Consider the following 24,489-nt stretch of genomic DNA (forward strand, 5'->3'; position numbering starts at 1 on the left):
GACTGAGACTCTGAACTTTAGTTTCCTTAAGCAAGCAAAAAAAGAACGTGCAGGATTATTAAGGAGAATTAAGTTGAAATATTTCTAGAAATTTCCTGGCCTGCAGTAAACACTCAATAAATCTTTTTTATATCTTGTCACTCTATGTAAGTACTCACAAAAGTACTTATGAGCTTTCACACACTTTACAATCCTGCAAGAATGTTTTGAGGCTGCTTTTGTCTATGTTAATGACTTGGTAATTGTTTTAAGAGCTGTCTGATGACATGTGGATTACACTAAGAACTGTCAACAGAACTGTTGAGGTGAATGACTAGTGATTTATGCCAGCTCTGAGATGAACCAAATGATTTTGACCACTTCTTATATGGGAAATATAATGATTATTCCCATATAAGAACTACAGGAATTCTTGTATGGGAATAAAAGAAAGGGTTGGACATGTTCCTGTGACAGGGTAATGAGGTGGGGTTATATTAGCCATCCCTTGGAGCCCCTTCTTCTAGGAGCTGAAGTGTAAGATGCACACTGTATCTCCGTATTAATGACTATTATGTATCTCCATATTAATGAGTTGATTTCACCTCCTGATTTCAAGGTGGTGGGTTTATATTCATTTGGTACCCTCTTTACAACTCATAATACACTGGGACCCCAGGCACAGTACAGCTGTAAGTACAGCTAGTTCTTTCGGAAAGACCTGGAGTGTCAGTTAACCAGATTAAATGATTCTAGACATACCAGTTTTAATTTGACCGTGTGATACATATTTTTTTTCATTTTTGTGATCCACACACAAACCACCACCATGAACTCTTATTTATTTGGGGAAATAATTCACTTTATATAGCATGCTCACAAACATTTTTAGCAAAGAAGTTTTCAAAACCATTACTGATTTTAGAACAATGCACCAGAATTCAAGCTATTTAGGGCTCACTTCTTAGAATAGTAATGCCTCCAAATATTATTCTTACTTTTAAGTACAGAATAGCCTAACTTGATCAAAAGCACAGCACTCAGAGAGTATTTAAGGTAGTCTTTGAACGTATAGAACGGGAGGGAAGAGGAAGCCGAGGTTCCCGGAAAGACGCGCACCTGCGGCACTGACGGAGGGAACACGTCTGCCTCACGAAGGAGGGTGGCTGGGCTGCAAGAAGCGTAGGTAGAATGGAGTAAGATGGTTACTACTTTTTTCTACTCTATTAAGATAATTGGCCTGTAAGGGACCCCACTTCCTGTGACATAAACTGGAAATACTCAGGACTGACAATTTTGCTGAAATTGATTTTTGCTGGGAGTGGTTGATCTAAGGAAACACCCACTTGCATTTCCAGTACACAATGGCGCTCAACAGACTATGCTTGCTGAATGAACATGGGAAAAGTATGGGGGAGTGCAGGAAGGCCAGTGCAAATATGTGGAGGCAGCAAGGTGGCCTAGAAATAGTCATGCTTAGGAAGCATCTGATTGAAAAGTCAAGAGGAAATATTCAGTCCATAGCAAATCACAATAATCGCACTTAAATGTAAGAGGTCAATAGGTAATAAATGTTATTTCATTTAAATATTTCTATTTTACTCCTTTGTAATCATTTTAAAACAAGAAGTTATCAGGTATTAGCAAGGCTAAGATTTTTAAAAATAATAACAAGGATAATAATAGTTAACATCAATGCTGGTGGTTTGTCTGGCACTATACTAAGAATTTTACATGGAAGATATTATTTAGTTTCAATAACAGATCTGTGAGGTAGGTAGGTAACGTTTCCACTCAACACATGGGTCAACTGTGACACAGACAGGTACTGTGTCTTGCCCAAGGCTGCTTAGCCAGAAAGTCATGGCTCTGACTCCAAAAGAAGGTATACTTAACCGCTACACAACGCAAGAATAGGAATCGTATCTTAAACAGAGGTGAGTCTCCTAAGTTAAATTATGAGGCAAATATTGTGTAAGTTCAAATTTTTGTTGAAAATTCAATTAATTGACCACAATGTACATTGTTTATATAGTATATACACACATAGGTTCGTTTATTCAAATCTGCATAGTAATATATGTGTACTATATATCCTAGATATAATGCATGGGACATAATAAATGGGATATATATACAAAACACGATTTTACAGTAGAACTACTCAAATGAGATGCTCATACTCTGAGGGGCACATAGGAGCGAGACCAAGGAAATAGCATTTTCATGCCCACCTCTCGTGTTTGCTTTGAGACACATGCAGGTTGTTTAGATAAGTGTGCAGAATTACCCATCCTACTTAATATGTAAGCTCTAAATGTATTATTTTCTGCTGAGGGCAAAGAGTTGAATTTGCATAAATAAATAAACTGTATACAGTGTCACTCTGCTGTTTGGAGACTGGATTGTGTTTTCCCCTGTCCTCTCTCAATTATTCATGCCCGAGCCATCCTGAGCTCCGAGCGCATTCCCACCCATATGGACCACAATAAGCAACCTCAACAGAGTGGGCCTTGTAAATCCAAAAACCTCACTAAGGCCAAGGCAGAGAGGAGAGAGTCACCCCATTTTAACTTTCAGAGAGAAAAATCAGGTAGCCCCAACCAAAAGAAAAAGAAAAACTGTCTTTCTTCTGTATATGTCTTATTTCTAAAAGTTTCTGTTTTTCCTGATTTAACATTTGAACAATTTACTTTTGTGTGAAACCACCCAATTATACCCCTGCAGCCAAGTGAAGGTCAAATCCTTTTACACCCAGTAGTCTTGACAACCAACATTCCACTTAACAACAAGATTTCTAAATCCCAGACACAGGCTTTCTTACTGGAAACATTTCCTCTGTAAGTAACAGAATGAAGTGGTCACACAAACAAACAAACAAAAAAGCTGGGGACAGGCTCTCTGGGAGTTGGCTGCTTATGGCATGACCTGAATGTCAGGCCCCTGGGGGTCCCCTTGGTGAAGGTTGGTGACCTCCTCCCCTGCACTGCACTTGTGTTCCTTACTGCTTGTCACCTCTAAATGGAACACCTCTTTCTCTTCCAGAGGGAAGGGGCTAAAATACCAGACTGTGATGTGCTATGGCTTGGTTGCTAGGACTGAGACCATTAAAATGGCAAGCATTAAAAGACTGCACCTCAGTACCCAGCTACAAAGCCTCAAGGTCACTGCATTCCTCAGCTTCCGTCAGCCGGTCTTTCATTCCTGGCCTCAGAGCTTCAATATCCTGGCGAGATCCCCTCGCATTATATTTCATGGGGCTTAAATGCAAGCTCTCCCAGCAAGCCCGAGAGTATAATGGAAGTTTTAATACATTCCTTTTACCTAAGGCTGGGATCTATTTCAAAAAGTTACCCAATAGGTTTTCTTTCAGGTGAGCTCATTGCTGAGACATTTCAAAATGACATTAAAAAATAAATCCTCTGATGACTATATTAATACAGTACCTGGGACACTGAGAGTTATGCCTGAAAACGTCTTAGATATCTATAAATAAACCTTAAAAAATAACCCAGCAGGAGGAATGTGAGGAGCTAATGGAATCCAAAAGACCTCATTGCTACCCCCTTAGAGTTGAAATCCACTCTGGGCCGCAACTATCACAGCAGATATAAAAAGCCAGCCACAGGCTGGAGCTATGTTAGAAAATACTGGGGCAATGGAATATTAATTTTTTTCTCAAAAGAAAAGCCACAAACTCTGCTCCTTGGAAGACTGACCTTCTTTGTGTTAAAAATGTACACTGATTAAACATCTACAAAGTTAACTTCAGACATCATGTAGCTGCCTTAAACGCCAGCCAAATGTCATTCTTGACTTCAGATAGCCTGCACTCTGCAGGGACAAGAGAGGAAGTGGGATGGGGCTGTGGGAGAACAACTTCAGCTTTCTACAGTGGCAGAAATGTGTGTTAGGACCAAAGGTGTCCTTCCTGAGAACATAACTTGGTAGTGCCTTCCATTCCTCGGCCCACCTTACTTGAGGCTGTGTTTCTCCGGGCAGTGCACCCTGCTCTCTCGACCCAGCAGAACTGGCTGTGTTAAGCACATTACTGAATGGCTGAGGGACCATGAAGCATTTTGGTCACACGAGGGAATCAGCCAAGGGATAAGTCAGGCCTCCCACCCCACACAACTTGTTTGAGCCTCAGATGGTTGAATAAAAAACTCATTCAGAATTTGAAATATTTTTACTGCATTTGGAGGGGTGAATGAAGTGCTCCGAGGTTTTATAAACAAACAGTCTGATACAAACACAGCACTGTTGTAGGTCAAAGCAGATGTGGTGAGCAGAACTTATGAAGACACATGTGTATATATTTTTAATTTTTTTCTGCATTCACTTCAGCCTTCGGGAGCAACACTAGCACTGCCCACTGGGCATAGCCAACAGAACTCTAGGGACCCCTCACTTGCATTACAGGCACCCTTGGGTGTCCTTAATAGAATTCAAGGGGTCTGTGAACTGGAATGAGAAAAAAAATCATATCTTTATTTTTACCAGTCTCTAACTGAAAGTTACTGCTTCTTTCAACTATGAATGTAGAAAACAGACCCTCATAATATTAGCACTACCTATAATTTTGTTACCAGTGGAAATCATATTTTCAAATGTTTTAGTTATAGATATGTATAATTGCAAATATATATTATTTATCTATCTATATCTAACTTCCCTTCAAATCCAAAGTTCTTAAATTTTATTTTACTCATTTAAATACATTCAAAGAAGCGGCCCACGGCCTTCAGCAGGGCAACCAAGGGACTCATAGCACGAAAACTAAGAAGCCGTAGGACTGGAAGGAAACTTGCTCACAGAGCAGGGTAAGTCTTCTCCTAAGGCTCTGTGAGCACTACTACCCACTTTCAATTTTGGCCAAATATAGGGATGACAGAGCAGTTGGTTAAAAAAAAAGTCAAAAGGACTGGGTACTGGCCCCTAACTTATTCCATGTCCTTTGGCACAACATTCATGCTTTCTGCTATTAGTAAGGTCACGTGCACTTCCGCTCACAGCGTGCCAGGCACAGTGCAAAGCACTTTGCAAGCTTGACTTCATGTGATCTCTGTAGCCATCTTCTACGGTGGTACTATTATTATATCCATGTTACATATAAGAAAACTAAACCTTAGAATTGTTAAGTGATGCATCCAGAGTCCGACCCAGTTAGAAAACAGCATTAAGTAGGAAATGTCTCTAATGCCACTTGATTTAATATTCTAGCAAACTGGGATAACAATTCCTACCCATCGGATTTCTATGAAGCTCAAATACATCATAGATATATAACACATTAGATGTAAATAGTATTTTCCAAAACAAGTCCATTATTTTAAAAACATTAGCATTATTTTTCTCAAGTACAGAAAAATGTTGAATTTTGGAAATAACCAGGAGAAAAATAAGGTTCTATCAGAGGGACTTTTGAATTTCATTTCACTGTTTAAGTGGCAATATAATTATCACAAAGAATGGCTGATGGACTGTAAAAGGATCTACATTAATGCCAGATAAGGATCAAATCAAATTAACACTTGCTTGTTGGTGTTCTGCTACAGGGCTTGAAAAGTTCATTCTCTCAAGTAAATGAAACAAGTGCTCTTCAATATGGCTGCAGGCTTTTAATTTACTCTTCCTCCCCCGAGGCTGTCCTGAAAGGGAAAATTCAGTCCACCTCCAGCCAGATGATAACAAGACCCGCATTAGAGTCTAAACAACGTGGCTAGATCAGCTGCGCAGCCTGATACCCTCGGTGCTCCTTTCGCAGTAGCACTATAGCATTTTCCGTGCAGAGCAGAAGCCCCTCTCCAGCGACATTCTCACCCTGACCTCTCAGGATCCTCTTACCTGACTAACAATGAAGAAGATGACAGTCATGGCAGCACAGGCCAAGGTGATGAGCATGAGGAACTTGAACCTGAAAATTAGCCCCTATTAGGAAAGAAAGAGTCGTTTAACATTCCACCTGCTACCATCAACCTTATCTCAATGTGTAACTTTATAAAAAGCTAATTTTATAAAACCCAGTCCTTAAGAGTGATGGTAAAATAATTTTACCTAGTTACATTTCTCCTGCAGAGGTGAATGTGGCTGAAAAATGTATTGGGCCAAATATTTCCCATGTTCTTATCTCTCATGAAACAGTAATACCAGAGCCTGGGAAATTATATTCGCAGCATGTCACGAGGCTGCTAATTTCCCTGCTAAGCTGGTTAAGCTTCTCCGCAAGGGTTCAAAGTTACCAAATCCAAGTTTTCTGCAGTCGAAATAAAATTCTGCTCCAGTGAACAAAGAGAAATATGCATATTAATCAACATGAAGTGGATCTGATTGAATTTTTTCATGTGCCACTCTAGTTCTAGAGGCAGGCAGAGCTTTAGAATGTGCCCAGGGTTTCTAAGAACAAGAATGAAGGGCACATTTGTTTGGGGAGGGGTGCCTGTTATTGCAGATCCCCTGCATATAGAAACCCTGTGGTTCTGCTGTTTCTCATTTTAGAGGAATTAGGCCCGTGTCTTTAAGCACCACCACTTTGGCATGAGCCAAAAGGGGTCTTTGGGAAATTAAGAATGTGTTGTCTGCATTGGAGAATGAGTGTCTCTTGAATAAGGCACATAGGCTATAAGTCGAGACTACTGAACTGTATCTAAGCACCTGGTGGATATTTCAGGGGAACTGTGGCTTCCTGGAGTCTGGAAATCAGATGACCTGGGCTGAACCCCAGTCTTCAGGCTCATTCTCAATAGGGAGACCTTAAGTAACACCTCACCCCAAGCCAAATCCCAATTCTACCATCCTCATCTAGTATGCACCTACATTCCACCCCAAAGCTGAAGAACCTGCTGGACAAGTTCACTCCTCACTGGGGATAGAAACACATTTATACCACAGAAAACTCCAAGATTTAGAGAGTCCAGCTAGATGCTTCTCAGAGTAGGATTCAGCCTCTTATTTTGCCCAGAGATCTCGTATTATGTGGAAATCTCTCATTGTGTATGCGTATTTGAAATAAAGGCTTCCAATCCCCAGGTACAGGGTGGTGTGTGTGTGTGTATTTACACGACGGGCACGAGGTATTGAGTACCATTTCCTGAATGAGCCAACAGGTTTGCTTACCTCATAGTGCAGCCGCCGGACTTTGCTCATGGCTGGCAGGCTGGATTGCTTCCCACTGATGTTCCGAAACACCTGAAACACCATGAAGCACAGAAACAGGAAGTACAGACAGAGGCAGATCCCGGCCACAATGATGAAGGCCATCTGACGGTGTCCAGTAAAGGAAATGGCATGGTAGCCAAGGACTCAAGCACTTCTCCTCAGCTCTGTTGGCAATACCATTTGTCTCCAAATATTTAGGCAATTTTCAGGGGGTTAAAATATTAAAACCTGGCTCTAACACAAGTGATAGAGGTTTTCTGACACAGAACTACCACAAAGAGGAACGTTCCAAATTCCTTTCTAAGGCAAATAAGAGAAACAGAGCTCTGCTTGTTAAAAATGCAAACTCGGGCTTACCCTAGCACCTACTGAATCAGAAACTGCCTTTTAACAAGGTCCTCAAGGGATTTATATGCACAATAAATTTGAGAAGCACTAGAATATTCAGTATCAGTTACAAAACACTGATTAGGTGGACAGCTGCATTAAAATCACTAGAGGAGGTAACATACAGGTGGCCCGGGTCTCTCTCACTGCAGGTGTATGGAATCAGATTTTCCAAGGGATAGCACACTAAGTATAACCATGTTTGGGAACCACTGGGCTAGTCCCTGGATTTTTGTAAGGAGGTTCAGATACCCTGGAATCAGAAGGAAACAGAGTGGGACTGGAGGCCTGGCTGTGGGACTGAAGGTCTTGAAGTGAAACCAGGCATGAGGTTCTGTTTGCAATTTTCTGTCTACCACAGAAACAACCTTGTCAAATGGAACAGGGAGCAGAAGGACACACGGCCACGGTGGGAGCCGAGGGGGTGGTAACATACTTTGAGACTGAGCAGGGCAGTTCTGAGACCTACCTTTAAAGTTCAGTCTGAGACCCTCCAAGGCTTGGGGTAGAGTGAGCTGGCTCGGGAGATGGGTGACCTGACTCCACTCCTTTCGGCTACAACTCTACCCCACGCTGCATATTTTAAAATATTTTAACAAGTGTGAACTCAGCACGTATATTTCATTAAATAACATATTTAATGAAGTTTTCCCTTCTTTCCTAAAATAACAGTACCCTGAAATGAAGGGAACATAGTTATTTGCTGCAGGACTTGAAATTTAGTTTGCCTCCCTGACTCTCTATAGTATCAGTAGAACAAGAGTTGGAGTAGACTTAATATCATATATAGTCCCTGTTTGGTTTTTGGGGAATGGAGTGACGAACAGATGGTTTGGGAGAGCTCAGCTCTCTTATCTTCAAGATAACGATACTACTGATTTAGTTTACTCACAAACTTCCTGTTTCGATAAGAAGCCAACATAAACATCACAGGTGGACACAGCATATTTACCAGTGCATGACAAGGTATTACCTATTAGGAAAGAATACAACTCAAGCCTTTCTCCCCTCTCCAGAAGAGTCTTTTTCTTCCAACGGTTTTAACATACATTATTCAGGAAGATAATATATTTAAATCCAGCATCCTAAAAGGGATAAGCTAAGACTGTCACTTCTGCTTCATGAAGACGACTCAGACAGTTTATGCCAACCAACCAGAAGCCTCAACGCCTCTGGAACTAATCACCTTAGCCTTATCTCCACTTGGTCTCAGAAATGACTAGCAGCAGCAGAGTATGCCAGCACACCAAGGTCACTGTAAAAAGTCTCCCACACACAGGCAACTTCAGAAACAGGCTCTCCCACAAGGAGCCCAGAGATGAGCCTCCATGGCTCCAGGGAAAAGCTAGTCATGCTTCGGTCTGCAGTAAACTAGTGTAGAGCAGATAATTTAGACAGGGTGCAATAAGACTAGCAAGTCTGATACCCCTGCCGTGGGGATGTGCTGCAATCTCCTTAGTCTGCCTGCTCTCACCCGGGCTTGAAAGTCGGCATTAATTCCTCTCATTATTTGCCTTAATTATGCCGTTATCATTGGTCTAAGGATCAAAGCTCTCGCTGAGCCCATATGGAGAACATCATTAGAAAATGATCTTGGGGATTGGGAGGCCATAAGGAGAAATAAAACCCTGAGCCCATGCAGGAAGGATACAGCCAGCTCTGTTCCAACATCTGTAGTCCAGATACTGTAGAAGGGATTCGTGAGTTGTACCCCTCTACAAAGAGAAATAAGATGGAAAGGCAAGACACAATTAATACAGAGGCAAAGGGTAACTTTCCTTTTTACATGTTCTTAGCTTTTCAATGGAGGGGTGGGGGCTGTATTTAGACTAAGAAAAGTCACAGAGGACTTAAATACAAAAGGGGTTTGAAGGATAATCAACCCAAGTATTTTGCATCTATGAAGAGCTTTGTCTTTGATTTAATCCCAGTCCTTATCTGAGGATGTGACTCGGTCCAACTCTTTTAGTCCAAAGCCTCCCAACCACCCTTCTCCCTTCTGAATCCTCCTCCGAAGGAGCTGGAAGTGGGCACGGTGATGCACATTTCAGCCCAGGGTCCCGCTGGCATCTGCTCACCTCTCACACATGTCAAATATGAAGAGGCAGAAAGAGCCAACAGCAATTGGTCCAACTTGCTTCCAATATCCTGCTATGTTATTCCGTTCGTGCTGATCCTGATGAAAGCCAAGTTGAGAAATGAGATAGAGACAAGGAGAGCAAAGCAATTCTATAGGCGAGTCAGTCATTCCAACAATCCTTGCTGACAACCTGCTGTGTATCAAGCATCAAGCTCGACTCTAGGCATATGAGAATGGGAAAGACCAAAATCTGTTCTCATAGTAATAACAACAGGATGCTACAGGAACATAAAGAAAAGCCTAGTAGTTTAAATCATTCAGAGTTAAATTCCTATGGGACTTATCCTTTGTGTTTGTTAAGGAGGTGTGGTCCCCAGAGGACAAACTGAAGAGTCTAAAAGACACTAAAATATGTCGAGTGTAAGAGGTCTTATGGTGAGGAAAATAAATACATGTGCTCCCTATCTTTACTAAAAACAAGAATGGTTCCTCTTGGTGCATATACAAAGACATCACAAGAGAATATAAAGGAATGCAAAGTGAGAAAATGGAGAAAGGCAAAAGACATTATCTTAGAATCTGGGCTGCGGCCCTGGTGGGGCAGTCCACACAAATTCACTCTGTCCAATCCACCCAGCAGCCTGTCCTGCTGCTGTACCTGAGTCCCCGCCACTCCCTGTCCCTGCTGCTGAGGGCCCATTCACAGTGTGTCACTGCTGGCAGTCCCTCATGCTTATCTCAGCAGTAGGCAAAAGCCTTGCTCTTCTCTCACTCTTCTGGAAGGGCTGCAAAGCTTCAGAAGCAATGATCAAGCCATGATGAAATTTAAAAGAAGCCCACTTAACTATGAAGCCCATTGTGCCTGCCACGGGGCCCCAGCTCCAGCTGGTACATCATTTCAGCCACAGAGTGATGATGGCACCATTCTTATTTTTATCCATGGTACCTTCAATCCCTCTTGAAATATGATTTGGTGTCTGTGCAAACTGACCAGGGAGGTCAGTATTGCAGGCTAACAGGGATTACTAGGCCACCTGGATAGATTGCTAGCTGGAAAGAACTGGACCCACATTCTCCAGTGGTTACTTTGGTCCTGGGGACAAGCACAGCAGAAGTCAAAGGACAAGAACTAATAATAGTCATTAATATGTGTGCTTACTTTCTGCTAAGTATGCTATATTTAAATCTCACAAAACCCTTTATTTTATAGATGAGGAAACTGAGAGTCAGAGTGATTAAAGTCACTTGCCTAAGGCCCCTCAGCTAACAAGTGGTGAAGCAGAAATTTAAACTGAGTGCCTGACTCTGGAGCTTACTCCTGTACCACTAATTTATTCTGCTCCATCCACTGTCCCTTCCCTAGGGGCTCTTCCTCTTACCATCATGTGCTCGCCACAGAAGATGATCCAGAAGGAGAGAAGCATTGCGTAGAAGATGCCCTGTCGAATGTCACCAAACAATAGCATCCACGTCCAGTCAAACCCAATAGAAAACCATTCCACTGGGATATTGATAAAAGTCATGGAAATCCCAAGGGCAAAGATGACTCTGATGGCCAGAAAATATCAGGAAAATGACTTTATTCATTTGGGAAGAAGATCTTCAAAAATCAGAAACCAGTTTTGGGAAATGAGACGTTGAATATTGGGACTGATGCAGTACGATCAGTTTCTTAGCTCTCTCATTAATGAGTTTCTACACAGAGACGCAAAATGTCCTATTTTGTTGGCACCACTGTAGAATAAAGGAGCTATCTTGACCTTTCTAGATAGTTGAACCTAACCTCCTTAACCCCTGGAACTTTATTTTGGTATTAGCTTGGGTTAAATACTTCCTACAATGTTTTTGTACCCGCTCTTGCTTTCTTAAACAGACCTCATTGAATATAATTATCTTCTGTTACCTATTGAGGTTATTATTAACTTGATCATTAAGAACATCCATTATGATTATGCTATCCTCAGCAACTATGAATTATATGAGTACATTCATTTCAATAATTAATGACTCCAAACAATATGAAATACAAATTCTTTTAGTAGTTTGTTTAGTTTTTATTTTGTTCTTCCCCATCACACTATTAATTGCTACTTCTCTATCACAATGTCATTCATTTTGTCACTGATATATTCCTACTTTCATTCACACCACTGAAATACATGTTTATTAAACACAAATTATGTACCAGGCATTTTATTATGGCTAGAGATACCTAAATAAATAGGACCAGTTTTTCCACTCATGGAGATGTATTCAGTGCCTAGCCAGACGGAGAGACAAAGTGCGATGAGTGATATGACAGAAAGTGCACAGGCTGCTACAGGGATATCTGACTTTGACAGAAACAGAAGTTGAGCTGAGGTGTGAGTCAAGGTTAGGGAGGTGGAAGAGCATTCCAAGCAGAGGGAAGTGTCTGGATGGAGCCACAGAAACCTGGAGCAGCCTTTGGGGGCCTTCATGTAGCACGTGAGACCAGAGACGTGAAAAGAGCTGAACTCATGAGCAAACCTGAGTACCTTGTCAGAGAGTTTACCTTGAAAGAATAAGATCCAATAAAAAATTTCAACAGTGGAGCGACATGATTCTTTCATTAATTTGCTCCACAATCCATGTTCATTGAGTTTCTGCTCTGTGCTGGTCACTATTCTAGACACTAGGGATATAGTAGCAAGAAAAAAACAAAAAACAAAAAACAGACAAAAATCCTGCTCTAGTGATATCTGCATTCAGATGGGGTGAGAAGAAGGGTAAGGGAGCAAAGATAATAAATAAATAGAGAATGAGTATTATAAGGAAAAATAAAGCAAGGTAGGAGAATGGAGAGTGGTGCTATTTTATATATGATAGACAGGGAAAAGCCTCCAAGATAAGAGACATGAGCACAGGGCCTGAAGAAAATTAGTAATTGAGACACAGATATGTCTGGGTAAGAGCATTTTAGATAAAGAGAACAGCAAGTGCAAAGGCCCTGAGGTGAGAGCATGTTTGAGCACCAAGGGGATGGTGGGTGGTGAAGAGGGCAGAAGGTGAAAATCAGAGAGAGTCCAGAGCTCCTAGGGCTTCATGGGCTGGGACAAAGGAGATGCAAAGTCAATAGAGAGCTTTAAGCAGAGGGGTGACATGATCTGATTTTACCTAAAAAGAAACAATACAGCTGCAATGTAAATACATTATAAGGAAGGAAATGGTAGAAGCAAGGAGAGCAGTTGAAAGGCTATTTCCAATCAACAGGTGAGAAATGATGGTAGTAGATATGATAGTGGTCAGATTTCCTGGTGGGTTGGATGAGGAGTGTGAAAAAACAAGTAAAGGGTGACTCCTACATGTCTAGCCTGAGCAAGGGGACAGGATGGAGTTTCCAGTTCCTAAGATGGGACTGCCTAGGAGAGAAGCAAGTTCGAAGTGGGAGGATATGAAGTGTTCTTTACACGTGTTACATTTTTGTGCAAGTGAAGATGTGGAACAAACATCTGGTCTAGAGTTGGGAAAGGCTGAAGTTGGTGACTGTAAACTAAGAGTTATCATTTAGGTGATTTTTAAACCCATGAGATTAGATGAGCTCACTCAAGGAATAAGCACATAACTAATAAAAAAGTTCCAAAGGCTGAGCCCTGGCTCCAAAGTTTAAAAGGATGGAGTGTTGGCTGGAAAGAGCAGTGCAGACTGACTGATCATCAGCAAGAAATAAATAACCACAAGAAGGGTGGAGGAGGCGCTGATAAAAAGGCGAGTGATCAATCACGTCAAATGCTGACGATGAGTCCAGAAAAGCCAGGACAGAAAAATGACCACTGGATTTGGAATGTCAAGGTCATAGGCGATTCTGTGAAGAGCAGCTTCCTGAGTTGGGTGGGGATTGAAATGGGCTTGAGAAAAAAATAGGAGGAGAAGATAAGCACAAAAGTTTTCTGAGGAGTTCTGCTTTAAAAAACAAAGAGTAAAAAATGGTGTGATGGCTTCAGGGGGAAATGGAAAAAAAAGTTTTGTTTAAGAATGGAAGATGGTAGAGGGTACTTGTAAATAATGGGAGTAATTCAGCAAAAAGAGAAAAGTCAATAATATGGGAAAGAAAGGGGATGAATAAATCCAGGAGCATCATCCTTCTGGTTGGGCTATTAGGAAAGAGGCAGTTAACCCTCTGTAATAGAGAGAAGTATCTGATTCAGCCCATGGGAATGAGGAGCAAGGACAGAATAAAGAGCCAAAAGATGTAGAACCTGTAGAATTTAATAATAATTTGCATGTGAAAACTGGAGGAGAAAAAAATGTCCAAAATAACTCCTGGTCAGATCACTAGCCCAAGGAGTACACTGACCACTTGAAAGAGACCCCACAAAGCCAGGAGTATGGCGGGCAGATCATGCGATGCCGTGTTCCTTAAGAATGCTCCAAAATCAGCTCTTACTTCTCTAGAAGCACTGGGGGCCGGGACATCATGGTGATCCTCCTCCAATACCACACCATAATGATGAAGATGCTGGGCGTGAGGAAGGTCTTCATGGCAAACCACACCTTGGTGAAGCCTCCATTTTGGTGGATTCCCTAGAGAGAAGCCAACATAATTTTGAACGTGAATACATCTTAATGTTATTTTCCACCAGCAAATGCATTTTGGAGAAGAGGTTAGGGGAGAACTTGTTTGCTAAACTGTCAAGACCAAGAGCTTTCACACTTATAGCATGTACTGTCCTCAGATTCCACCTGGCCCCTTCTCAGGAACCATAGGAATAGAAATCAAAAGGCATAAAAATGTATAGTAAGAGAATACCCACTTACTACCCACTGTATAGTAAGAGAATGATTAAGAATAAGATCAAAGACTTTTCTATAAGGCCTTCTTTGAAAAATTGGAGATAACTTAGATGCCCCAAGTTGAGACTGGTAAAATGTATTAAGGTAAACCTATACAGTAGTACAATGAATGCTAAACAGTAGCACCAAGTGTGTGTGTGTAATATTCATTCACTATTATATGAAATATTCATAACATATCATTAAAATATTCATGAGTACCATTAAACTTAAAAAGCAAGGAACAAAAGTGTCAATTGAGGATGATCCCAATCTTTTTAAGTGAAGGATTATATATGTATATATGTAGTGAAAAAATCTGGAATCAAAAAATCAAAGTAATTATTTCTAGATGGTAGGATATTACAGGTAGTTTTTATGTTTTATATGTTCAATTGTACTTTCTAGTTTTCTACAATAAATATATATTTCTTGTGTGATTATTTTTAGATTAAAAAAATGGTCTCCTAACTCTATGTTCTAATTTTTCCCATTAAGCAAAATAAATAGAAATAATCTAAAATACCACTGCTTCCTTTAATACTGGTGCATGCAAGTTGAAACATGTAAAAAATTGCTTTTATCTTGGTGTAATTCATCACGCAATCACAATCACTACAACACCTTAAGTGGGCACAATAACTGCATTATTTCCCATTACCATAATCTCTTGCACAAATTTATAATCTCAGCCATCATGGGTATCTGATATATTATTCCTATTTGTCAGATGAGACCACCAAGGCTCCAAGATGCGAAGAGGGAGATGCGAGGTCCCTTCCCATACACATGCTCAACAACCAGTGTTCTTAGCCAGTGTTCTAGTATCACAGGCTATGTGGGCCAATCAGATTCACTCACCACCAACCGAATATCTTTTATCTCCCCAATCCCAACGTTGATTTTCTTCTTCTCATTCACAGGCAGCCGGATGTTTAGAAGGTAATACTTATGAGCCACAGATCCAATTTCCATGAAAGGAAGGACATCACATTCATAGTAACGGCCCTCGTGCTCTGGGATCTGGAAGAAGAGAGGTTTTGAAGCAGGCTTATTATTTCCAATAGACTGTCTGAACTGTTTGTCTTACCGTTGCTTCTAAAAGCTAATGTTTAAAGGTGCGCCTTAGAGGTATAGATAATAGGGCACACTGGAGGCATGGTGTCCACTTGTTGCTCTTTCCACCTTCAAAACTAACAAACAAAAACAAACAAACAAACAAACAAACAAGCTCAAAACTACTAGCCACATTTGAGCCAGAATCTAAGGTGTCAGGTAAAAAACATAAATCTTTTCTAATTCTTTACTCTTTTCTCAGCATTTTTACCCTCCTTTGACCCTAATGTCAAAATAACCTGGCCTACCAGGAAGGGTGGCAGGCTTTTTAGCTGCAGCCTCTCACTGGAGACCTGCAGGGCTCCATGGAACCAACAGTCAGCTTCTGAAGTGTTCAGAAGGAAGCCCTTGCTGACCTTCGTCATAGTCTTAGATAATGGCTAATTACTTACAGGGTTTTTGCTAGCAGGAGAAGCTGCAAGAAGCTAAAAATATCTACTTTTTATTGATTTGATAGAAAAAAGAAGCAACTCCAGGAGCCCTTGGGATTTGAAGAAGACAAAAAGGGATGAGAGGTAATAATGGGATTAGTTTGTTAGCGACGCTCACTTGGAATTTTCTATCTCCAAAGCTTAACTGCCCAAGAGGCAAGATAGCATAAGGAGCAGAAATTTTAATTAAACAAAAATTAATCCCAGTTTCTAATAAAAACCTCTTGGACTTCCTGCCAAACAGCTGAAGAGGTGCTGCCCAGAGCATGGCAGTGGGAGACTGGAGAGGAGGGCACAGGCTGTTTGAGAGCTACACCCTGCTCGCCTTCCCCAGGACTCTGGCCTGAGTCCCTGCCAAGGGGCAGGGGTGGCGGGGTAAACACAGGTGTGCAGAGGCAGGAGCTTTAGCAGCCAGGGACTTTTTCCTGATAAAAGAGATGAGTGTCTGCCATCAATGTTGGGTTTATATACCATTTTCTATGTTTGCAGATCAAACAAGTGATAGGAAAGACCTAATTTGTTGCTCCCAAGCTTAAATTCTCAGGACCTCCATAGTTTTTTGTTTATCTTCACAGTAAAAAGTACAGTGGAGAAATCAGAAGGAAGAGAGGAAGGAGTCTATAATCTAATTAGTATATGAAGAGCCTCTGCCCCTTCTGTGACCTTGGGGAGTTCTTTATTGGAGGATCAGAGCTTAGGGTACCATAAACAGACTTTTTTTTTAAGATTTTATTTTTTTATTTATTTTTAGAGAGGGAGGGGAGGGAAATAGAGAGAGAAACATCAATGTGCCGTTGCTGGGGTCATGGCCTGCAACTCAGGCATGTGCCCTGACTGGGAATCAAACCTGCGACACTGTGGTTTGTAGCCCGCGCTCAGTCCACTGAGCTACGCCAGCCAGGATAAACAGACCTTTTTTTTTAAAAGATTTTACTTATTTGTTTTTAGAGAGGGGAAGGGAGGAGGGAGAAAGAGAGGAAGAGAAACATTAATGTGTGGTTGCCTTTCATGCACCCCCTACTGGGGACCTGGCTTGCAACCCAGGCATGTGCCCTGACTGGGGAATTGACCAGTGACTATTTGGTTCATAGGCCAGTGCTCAATCCATTGAGCCACACCAGCTAGCACTAGACCTTTGTATAGAGACAAAAGACACACATGAAAAAGGAGAGGTAGAACAGTCAAATATCTGGCTTATACTTATACAATTCTACTCTTCCCTTCCCTACTCAAGGCAGACATCACTCATCAATCCTGACAGTTTTTCATCCTCTAAGCAAGAGTGTTCAACCTGCAGCCCACGGGCCATATGCAGCCTAGGATGGCTATGAATTCGGCCCAACATGAAATCGTAAATGTACTTAAAACATTATGAGATTTTTTGGTGATTACATGTTGTAATGTATTTAATGTGTGGCCCAAGACAACTCTTCTTCCATTGTGGCCCAGAGACACCAAAAGGTTGGACACCCCTGAAAGTTTTAAGGGGCTTTTATCAGAACTACCAGTTGATTAGACTTGGCTTGTGGAATTTAAAAAATTCTTCTGTGTAAAGAATACTTCTTCTTTCCCAACTTCAGCTGCAGGCTGTATAGGTGTTTTTTTCTTCCTTCTGCTCCTTTCTTTCTCTTTTGCATACAGGTCAGGGCTAATGTTAGGCCTCTGCAGGAGCAACAAAAATACACTATAGGCTCCAATTCTGCCTCAGATCAAGCTGCATTGAGGAGGCTGAGTGCCCTCTGTGCTAACAGCAAGAAGAGGGTTTTATGATAGGTTTTCCTGCCAGGGACATGTTTTATTTCTAGAAATTGAGGCTTTGAGGGGGAAGGAAACAAATGCTTATTTAGTCTATTGCCACTGACTTCATTATGCAATGTGCCCTTGGTCCCAAAAGTAATAGTATGGAGTTGAGGGCACAGGTCTTCCCAGTTCAGCCTCCAGTTCTGATGGGGAAGAGGTTAGTGAGTAGAGCAGGCAGAAGAAAGGAATGACACTGCCTCAGGCATGCCTGGAGCAGGCATTGTGCTGTGATAAGGAGGGCAAAGAACTCTAAACCTCGGACTTAGATTCTAGCTGTGACCTTGCCCCCTGCTGAGTACCTTGTGAAGGTCATCCACCTCATTTGGCCTTACTTTCCTCATAAGTAAAACAATAAGTTAAAATAAGATGATCTCCAGGGTTACTTCTAGTTCCCCATTATGGGTCTCTGGGTGTCCTCCACTTCCCTGTCCCTACAGAGAGGGTAATGCAACCAACCCATGAGACAAATTTATCTAAGTTTAAGAAATTAGTCATACTGGCTCCTGGGATCCTGGCCTGCCCCATCTGTCTCAAAGACAAATTCACTGTATCCTGTTGGGGACTCCTCCTTATGCACGGATGTTCTGCCTCTGCCAGGATTTAGGGCATTTAGAAAGAAAGACACTCTCCCTGCTCTCTTTGCTCTCTCCCATCCCCCTCAGCCCTCCCCCAACTCCAGCGTGAGACTGACTAATTAGGACAAATTACAGCAGGTGGCAACTTGACTTTTTTTTTTTACCTTCGCAATCCACCAGGGACTAAAAAGCTTTAAAGCAATTTCTCATTTAATCTTCAGGCTCAAGACTAAATTTCACTGCAATCAAAAGACACAGATTTGATGATTCATTTCCTTCACACTTTTCAAGGTTTAATACTTTCTTGAAAGGGATCAACACATCCTAAAGATAATTAAGCAACCAGCATTAAGGAGCAGTTCCAGGCTTCTTAATGATTTCCCCTCACTCTGCTTCTCAGTGCCCTCCAAGTGTGTAAGTAAGGTGAGAAATGACTTTTCCCTTTTCTGAGGATGAAATTCCATATCCCAAAGCTTTATATCCTTTAGCTTAGATAGCCAACCAATCTCACTGCTGAAAGATGCAATCAACTCGCAGCAACCGCTAGAAAGGTTTTAATTAATTTTCTCTGTTGCACACGAGAAGATCTGAAAATGTCAGATATTCCTCTCTCCTGTTACCTCCAGTTTCTCTCTGCCCTTCATTTTTACCCACCAATTGCCCCCAAGGGTCTATGCAAACAATTCCAGATAGCTTTTTTTGTTCGGGGGGGGGGGGGGTGCGCTATAATTGGCACTCAGAAAAGGGTCTAGGGCAGTGGCTCTCAAACTTTATCAAGCTTAAGAAAAAGAATTGATCCTCTCATTTACTGATGGGCACTTAGGCTGCTTCCAGCACTTGGCTATTGTAAATTGTGCTGCTATGGTGGGGGAGGGGGTGGGCGGGGCAAAGGGTGGCTGGAAAATGGAGACAACTGTACTTGAAGAACAATAAAAAAGTTATTAAAATTGTAAATAATAAAAAATAGAAAAGAAAAAGAATTGAAATCCTATTAAAACAGATTCCTTGCTCCTACACCCTGAAATTTTAATCCAGTAGGCTTTGGGCATGACCTGGGAATCTGCATTTCCTATGAGCTTTCAGGTGATGCTGAAGTCATTGGTTCTCAAACCATACTCTTTGTGGCTCTAATCTAGGGAACCTGGGAAAAGAGACTTAATAAATGCCAGGTGCCCCAATAGGTGCTTAATGCCCATGAGAGAGAGTCCTGGTAGCTCAAGTGATGAACACCCCCTTTCATTCTCAAGCACATCCCAGACTGCATGTTAATGACACGGTCATCTTGCTTATGTTCACTATCTTATCTTGTCCTTATGAAGCTTCCACAGAAGTTTTTATCATCTTATTTCACAGAAGAGAAACTGGACCTCAGACAGTTTGCCTGATGTCATGCAGACAGGAAGTTATACAACCTGGAACTGAAGACACGTACATTTTGCTCCAAATCTACACTTTTAACTAATGTAAATAAATACTGTGAACCTGCCCCATATTACTCCTCTTTAGGGTAGGTTGGACAGGACAGGGGCGTTGTACTCAGAGGCTTCAACCCGCTGTTCTCACCAATCATTCCACAGGGAACCCCAACTTTAGTTATAGGCAAAAGCAAAGTTAGGAAAAGCCAAGCTAAGAGAGGAGAGGAACTAAATCAGACAATGGAGTGGGTACTACAAAAGTGTCCAAATCCTTTCGGTGCAGTTGATCTGGAGATGTCATTTGACAAAAGGACATACTCAAGAATGTGTTCCTGTGGAGCCTGGTCTCTCCCACACTTCACACAAAGAAAATGAGGCCATTTCTGCACCTGAGGAGCCATCAGAGATCACCTGCCATTGATGGTGTGCCATGTTAGCACCCTTGAGAAATGTGAGTAACCATGAGTAACGGTAACTCTGGCTCCATTTCATCTTTACAGAGACTTTCAAAAGATTCTCAAGAGCAGCCTGGGGTCAGAACGTCAGGGAGGCATGCATGAGGGCAGCACTTTCCTTTTGTAAAGGGCCTCCAGCTAATTCTGATCTGGTCCTTAAACCATCAGACCCCACTATCCTTAAAAGTCATGGAGTCAATCCCTGAATTTTTATTTATGAGGAATCTAAAGCCTTTGCCCCTGCCTCCCCAAAATATCTCCCTGTTTTCAATGCAGGATAGTAATCTCCTTTCCATGGGTGGTTGAATGAGTCCTCCTGGAAGGACTGGAGAAGGGAGAGTCTGAAAGATGGGTTAGAAGACTGAGGTCTCAAATAAGACTAGATTTCCTCCTCCTTGCCTTCTTTTGCCCATGGTCATTGGGATTTTTGGTTTTCATACTTGCACATTAATTTTGGCAGCAAAGAGATGCCTAAGAAACAGAGAAGCAGACACAGCATTAATCTAGTATCAACAGATTTTTATACCTCAAAATAACTTAGCAACGGTCTTCAGACATGGTTAGCTATTAACCAAAGAATGAAGAATTTATTTTTAGGTAAGTATTTCAGAGAAACAATTAAATCACTTCAGTCAGACATTCCTTATAGTCTTTCCATATTTGCAGGGATGTGAAATATCTACCGGCCCTTTACTAAGACAACGGAGAGTGTGGCTCATGCATGCTAATAAATAAGGAACGTGTCTGTTAACTGTAAAGCAAATCTTCCCACATACCTGGAAACTGAAAACAACAACAACAACAACAACAACAACAACAACAAAAAACTCTATCAACTTAGATGTCAAGGAACCCTACCTTGGGGGATGTGAAGGTGCATTTGAGTTTTCGGGGCACTCTCTCATGGGCCATTTCAGTCCATTCGGCAGACATGTCATCACGGTAAGCCAGGGAAACATCCATGGAAACTTCTGCGTTATCTCCTGCACAAGAAATAGTCACAATTCAGAAATGGCTTTGGAAACTGTTCAAAAATTCTTATAGGCTCTGCCACAAGGACCAACAAGACAAAAGAAATGTATTAGTGCCTATCAAGCTCAGAATCTGAGACTCCAAATCTGAAGACTTAAAAGTCATGGGATGCATGGCTGGGTGCTGGGTCCTCTTTTATGACCGCTATGCAGAGACAGGGTCCTCACTCTCTCTGAGGCAGCTTGGACAATCATATTCTGACTTATTCAGCACTTATCCTCCTGTAACTTGCACTACTAGTCCTAGATCTGCCCATAGGAGTCACATGGAAGGCGAAGTCCTTGTTCCACAAAAGTGCTTAGGGCTCTGGTTGGGTAGCTCAGTTGGTTAGAGTGTTGTCCTGATATACCAAGCTTGTGGGTTCAATCCCTGGTCAGGGAATATACAAGAAAACCAATAAATGCATAAATAAGGGAAAAAACAAATTGATGTTTCTGTCTATCTTTCCATTCCTTTTTCTCTCTAAAATCAATAAATAACTTTTTTTAAGCCATAGGTATTAAAGCATAGGTACTAAAAGCTATACCTCACCTGCCTGTGTTTTCTCTTCTCTCTGAGAAACATGACCAGGTTTTCAACCCCCTCAGAGACATGATTCAAGTACTTTTGGTGCTTTCTTCTGGATATACCCTAGTCTGAAAGGACCCTCCCTAAAGTTACACCCAATAAGCTCTCAAACATAAGATCTGCTACTTCTCTAAAACCATAAAACCCCTTCTTTACATTGTGGAAAATGTTAATCTAAAAGATGAAGGTTTTTTCCCCAAATTAATGACTTATTATTAATGAGCACATGATTGTAGAAATAAATGTTCACATATTCTTCCATATCAGTAAGGACCGTGAATAGGTTTAACTCACCGCAGTACTCATTAAGGAGTTTAGATTAATAAAAATTGCATCTATACATTTGTCTGTTTTAGCCTCTGTTGATCAAGCTATATGTTATTGACTATGATATCATAGTTGTCTCAATTTTTCCCTCTTTGCCCATCTCCACCCGGCAACCCCCATTCCCTTTGACAATCTCACCATAGTTCATGTCCATGGCTCATGAACATAAGTTCTTTGGCTTCTCTGTTTCCTATACTGTACTTTATATATCCCTGTCTATTCTGTAACTACCAATTTGTGCTTCTTAATCCCTGCACTTTTTCCCACATTCTTACCCCACCCCTGCCGATAACCATCCAAAGTGATCTCCATACCTATGATTCTGTTCCTGTTCTGCTTGTTTGCTTAGTTTGCTTTTTGGATGAAATTGTTGACAGTTATGAATTTATTCCTATTTTAATGTTCATAGTTTTGATCTTCTTTTTCTTAAATAAGTCTCTTTAACATTTCATATAGTAATGGCTTGGTGATGATGAATTCCTTTAGTTTTACCTTGTCTGGGAAGAACTTCCTCTGCCCTCCAATTCTAAATGGTGTCTTTTCTGGATAGAGTAGTGGAGGTTGTAGGTCTTTGATTTTCATCATTTTGAATACTTCTTGCCAGTCCCTTCTGGCCTGCAAAGATTCTTTTGAGTAATCAGCTGACAGTTTCATGGGAACTCCCCTGTAGGTAACTAACTTCTTTTCTCTTGCTGGTTTTAAGATTCTCTCTTTATTTTTAATTGTTGATATTTTAATTATCACGTGTCTTGGTGTGGTCCTCTTTGTGTCCATCTTGTTTGGGACTCTCTGTGCTTCCTGGACTTGCACATCTATTTCCTTCACCAAATTAAGGAAATTTTCTTTCATTATTTTTTCAAGTAAGTGTTCAGTTGGTACATTTGAAGTTGTCCTTGAGGCTTCTTAAAATAGCCTTATTTTTTTGGATTAATTTCTCTCCTTGCTATTCTGATTGAATATTTTTTTTCTTCCTTATGTTCCAAATCATTGATTTAATTCTCAGCTTCATCCACTCCACTGTTGGTTCCCTATAAATTTCTCTTCATTTCACTGAGTGTAACCTTCATCTTTGCCTGGGTCTTTTTTATGCTGTTGAAGTACCCAATGAGTTCCTTGAGCATCTTAACAAGCAGTGTTTTGAACTCCTCATCTGTTAGTTTGCTTATCTCCACTTTGTTTAGTTCTTTTCCTGGAGTTTTGTTCTGTTCTTTCATTTGGGCCATGTTTCTCTGTCTTAGCATTTTGGCAGCCTCCCTGTGTTTGTCTCTTTGTATTAAGGAGAGCTGTTTGACCGCCTGTCTTAGTAGTGTGGCCATTTGTAGAAAAGTGCACCAGTAAGTTGGATGGGATAAAGTCTTAGGTAATCACCTGGGTGGGGCAGCCTGTGTGAAGCAGGTTGATGGAGTCTCAGCTAAGGTATCCCCGCTCTGTGGTTCTGTGTGGGGGAGGACTCAGAAAGGGGACAATACCTCTGCCTGGCCTGGAGTTTTGTCCAGGAGGAAACTGTCCCCCAGCACATGCTGTGATGCCAGACACTTCAGTTCCTTCCTGTGTGCCACTGGTGCCCTTCCAGCTGCTGCCCTGGTGCTGGAGCCCAGAGGGAGAGAGTCTGTATAAGTCCTAAGACTGTTGTTGCAGGACCTTTGAGAGGAAACTCCTAAGAATCTTTTGGTTTCTTCCAACACCCCAACCTCCAGTGGGTTTTCACCAGAAATTATGGGGACTTATCTTCCTGGCACTGGAACCCTGGGCTGAGTGGTCTGGTGTGCGGCTGGGATCCCTTGGTCTCAAGGTATCCTTCCCAATTTTTATCCACCACATATGGGTGTGGGACCTCTGTTCTGTGTCTCCCCAGCTCTGCTTCTCCTAATCATCTGAAGGAATGTGACTTTTTTAATTCCTTGGTTGTCGGACTTCCATACAGCTTGTAATCTGATGAATTTGAGTGATAGTTGTTTTGTAGTTTAGTTATAATTTTTGCTGCGGTTGTATAAGGATTCGAGCCATGTTTTCCTATGCCTCCATCTTGACTAGAAGTCTGGAATGAGCCCCACACTTTTAAAAGGTCCAAATCTGTCTGGTCCTTTTCCAGCTGTCCCCTTCCTAATGGGGTGAGATAACCTTAGTAAAGGGCACATGCCCACCAAGAGCTAAATCCACCCCCAAGTTCTAGACCATGCTCTAGGTACTTGGGAACCCAGACTATCCTACCCAGTCAGCTCTGAAGTGATTTCCATGGCCTGGCAGGGGGGCCTCTTCCCCAATCTGACCTCCCAAGGGAAACTACATAAGTATAAGTGCACCATAGGGTGCAGGAGTGGTCAGAGGCTGCTGTTTATAAAATGCCATGAGTGAAGATTGGGCTTGGAGGTTAGG

General features: G+C 41.6%; 1 protein-coding gene across 2 annotated transcripts in view; it reads right to left on the minus strand.

The window, feature by feature from the left end:
• WLS (Wnt ligand secretion mediator) overlaps positions 1 to 24,489 on the minus strand; it is a 110,922-nt gene that overhangs the window by 18,059 nt on the left and 68,374 nt on the right. For both annotated transcript variants that reach the window (XM_036026270.1, XM_028511820.2), the window contains exons 3-10: positions 21,046 to 21,170; positions 15,257 to 15,418; positions 14,010 to 14,146; positions 10,984 to 11,152; positions 9,603 to 9,700; positions 9,176 to 9,239; positions 7,096 to 7,239; positions 5,827 to 5,910 (exon numbers count right to left, since the gene is read on the minus strand). In XM_036026270.1, coding sequence (XP_035882163.1) covers positions 5,827 to 5,910; positions 7,096 to 7,239; positions 9,176 to 9,239; positions 9,603 to 9,700; positions 10,984 to 11,152; positions 14,010 to 14,146; positions 15,257 to 15,418; positions 21,046 to 21,170 — 983 coding nt within the window. The remainder of the gene's footprint in view (positions 1 to 5,826; positions 5,911 to 7,095; positions 7,240 to 9,175; positions 9,240 to 9,602; positions 9,701 to 10,983; positions 11,153 to 14,009; positions 14,147 to 15,256; positions 15,419 to 21,045; positions 21,171 to 24,489) is intronic.

The sequence above is a fragment of the Phyllostomus discolor genome, chromosome 5, assembly GCF_004126475.2.
Source record: "Phyllostomus discolor isolate MPI-MPIP mPhyDis1 chromosome 5, mPhyDis1.pri.v3, whole genome shotgun sequence".
Lineage (NCBI taxonomy): Eukaryota > Metazoa > Chordata > Mammalia > Chiroptera > Phyllostomidae > Phyllostomus > Phyllostomus discolor.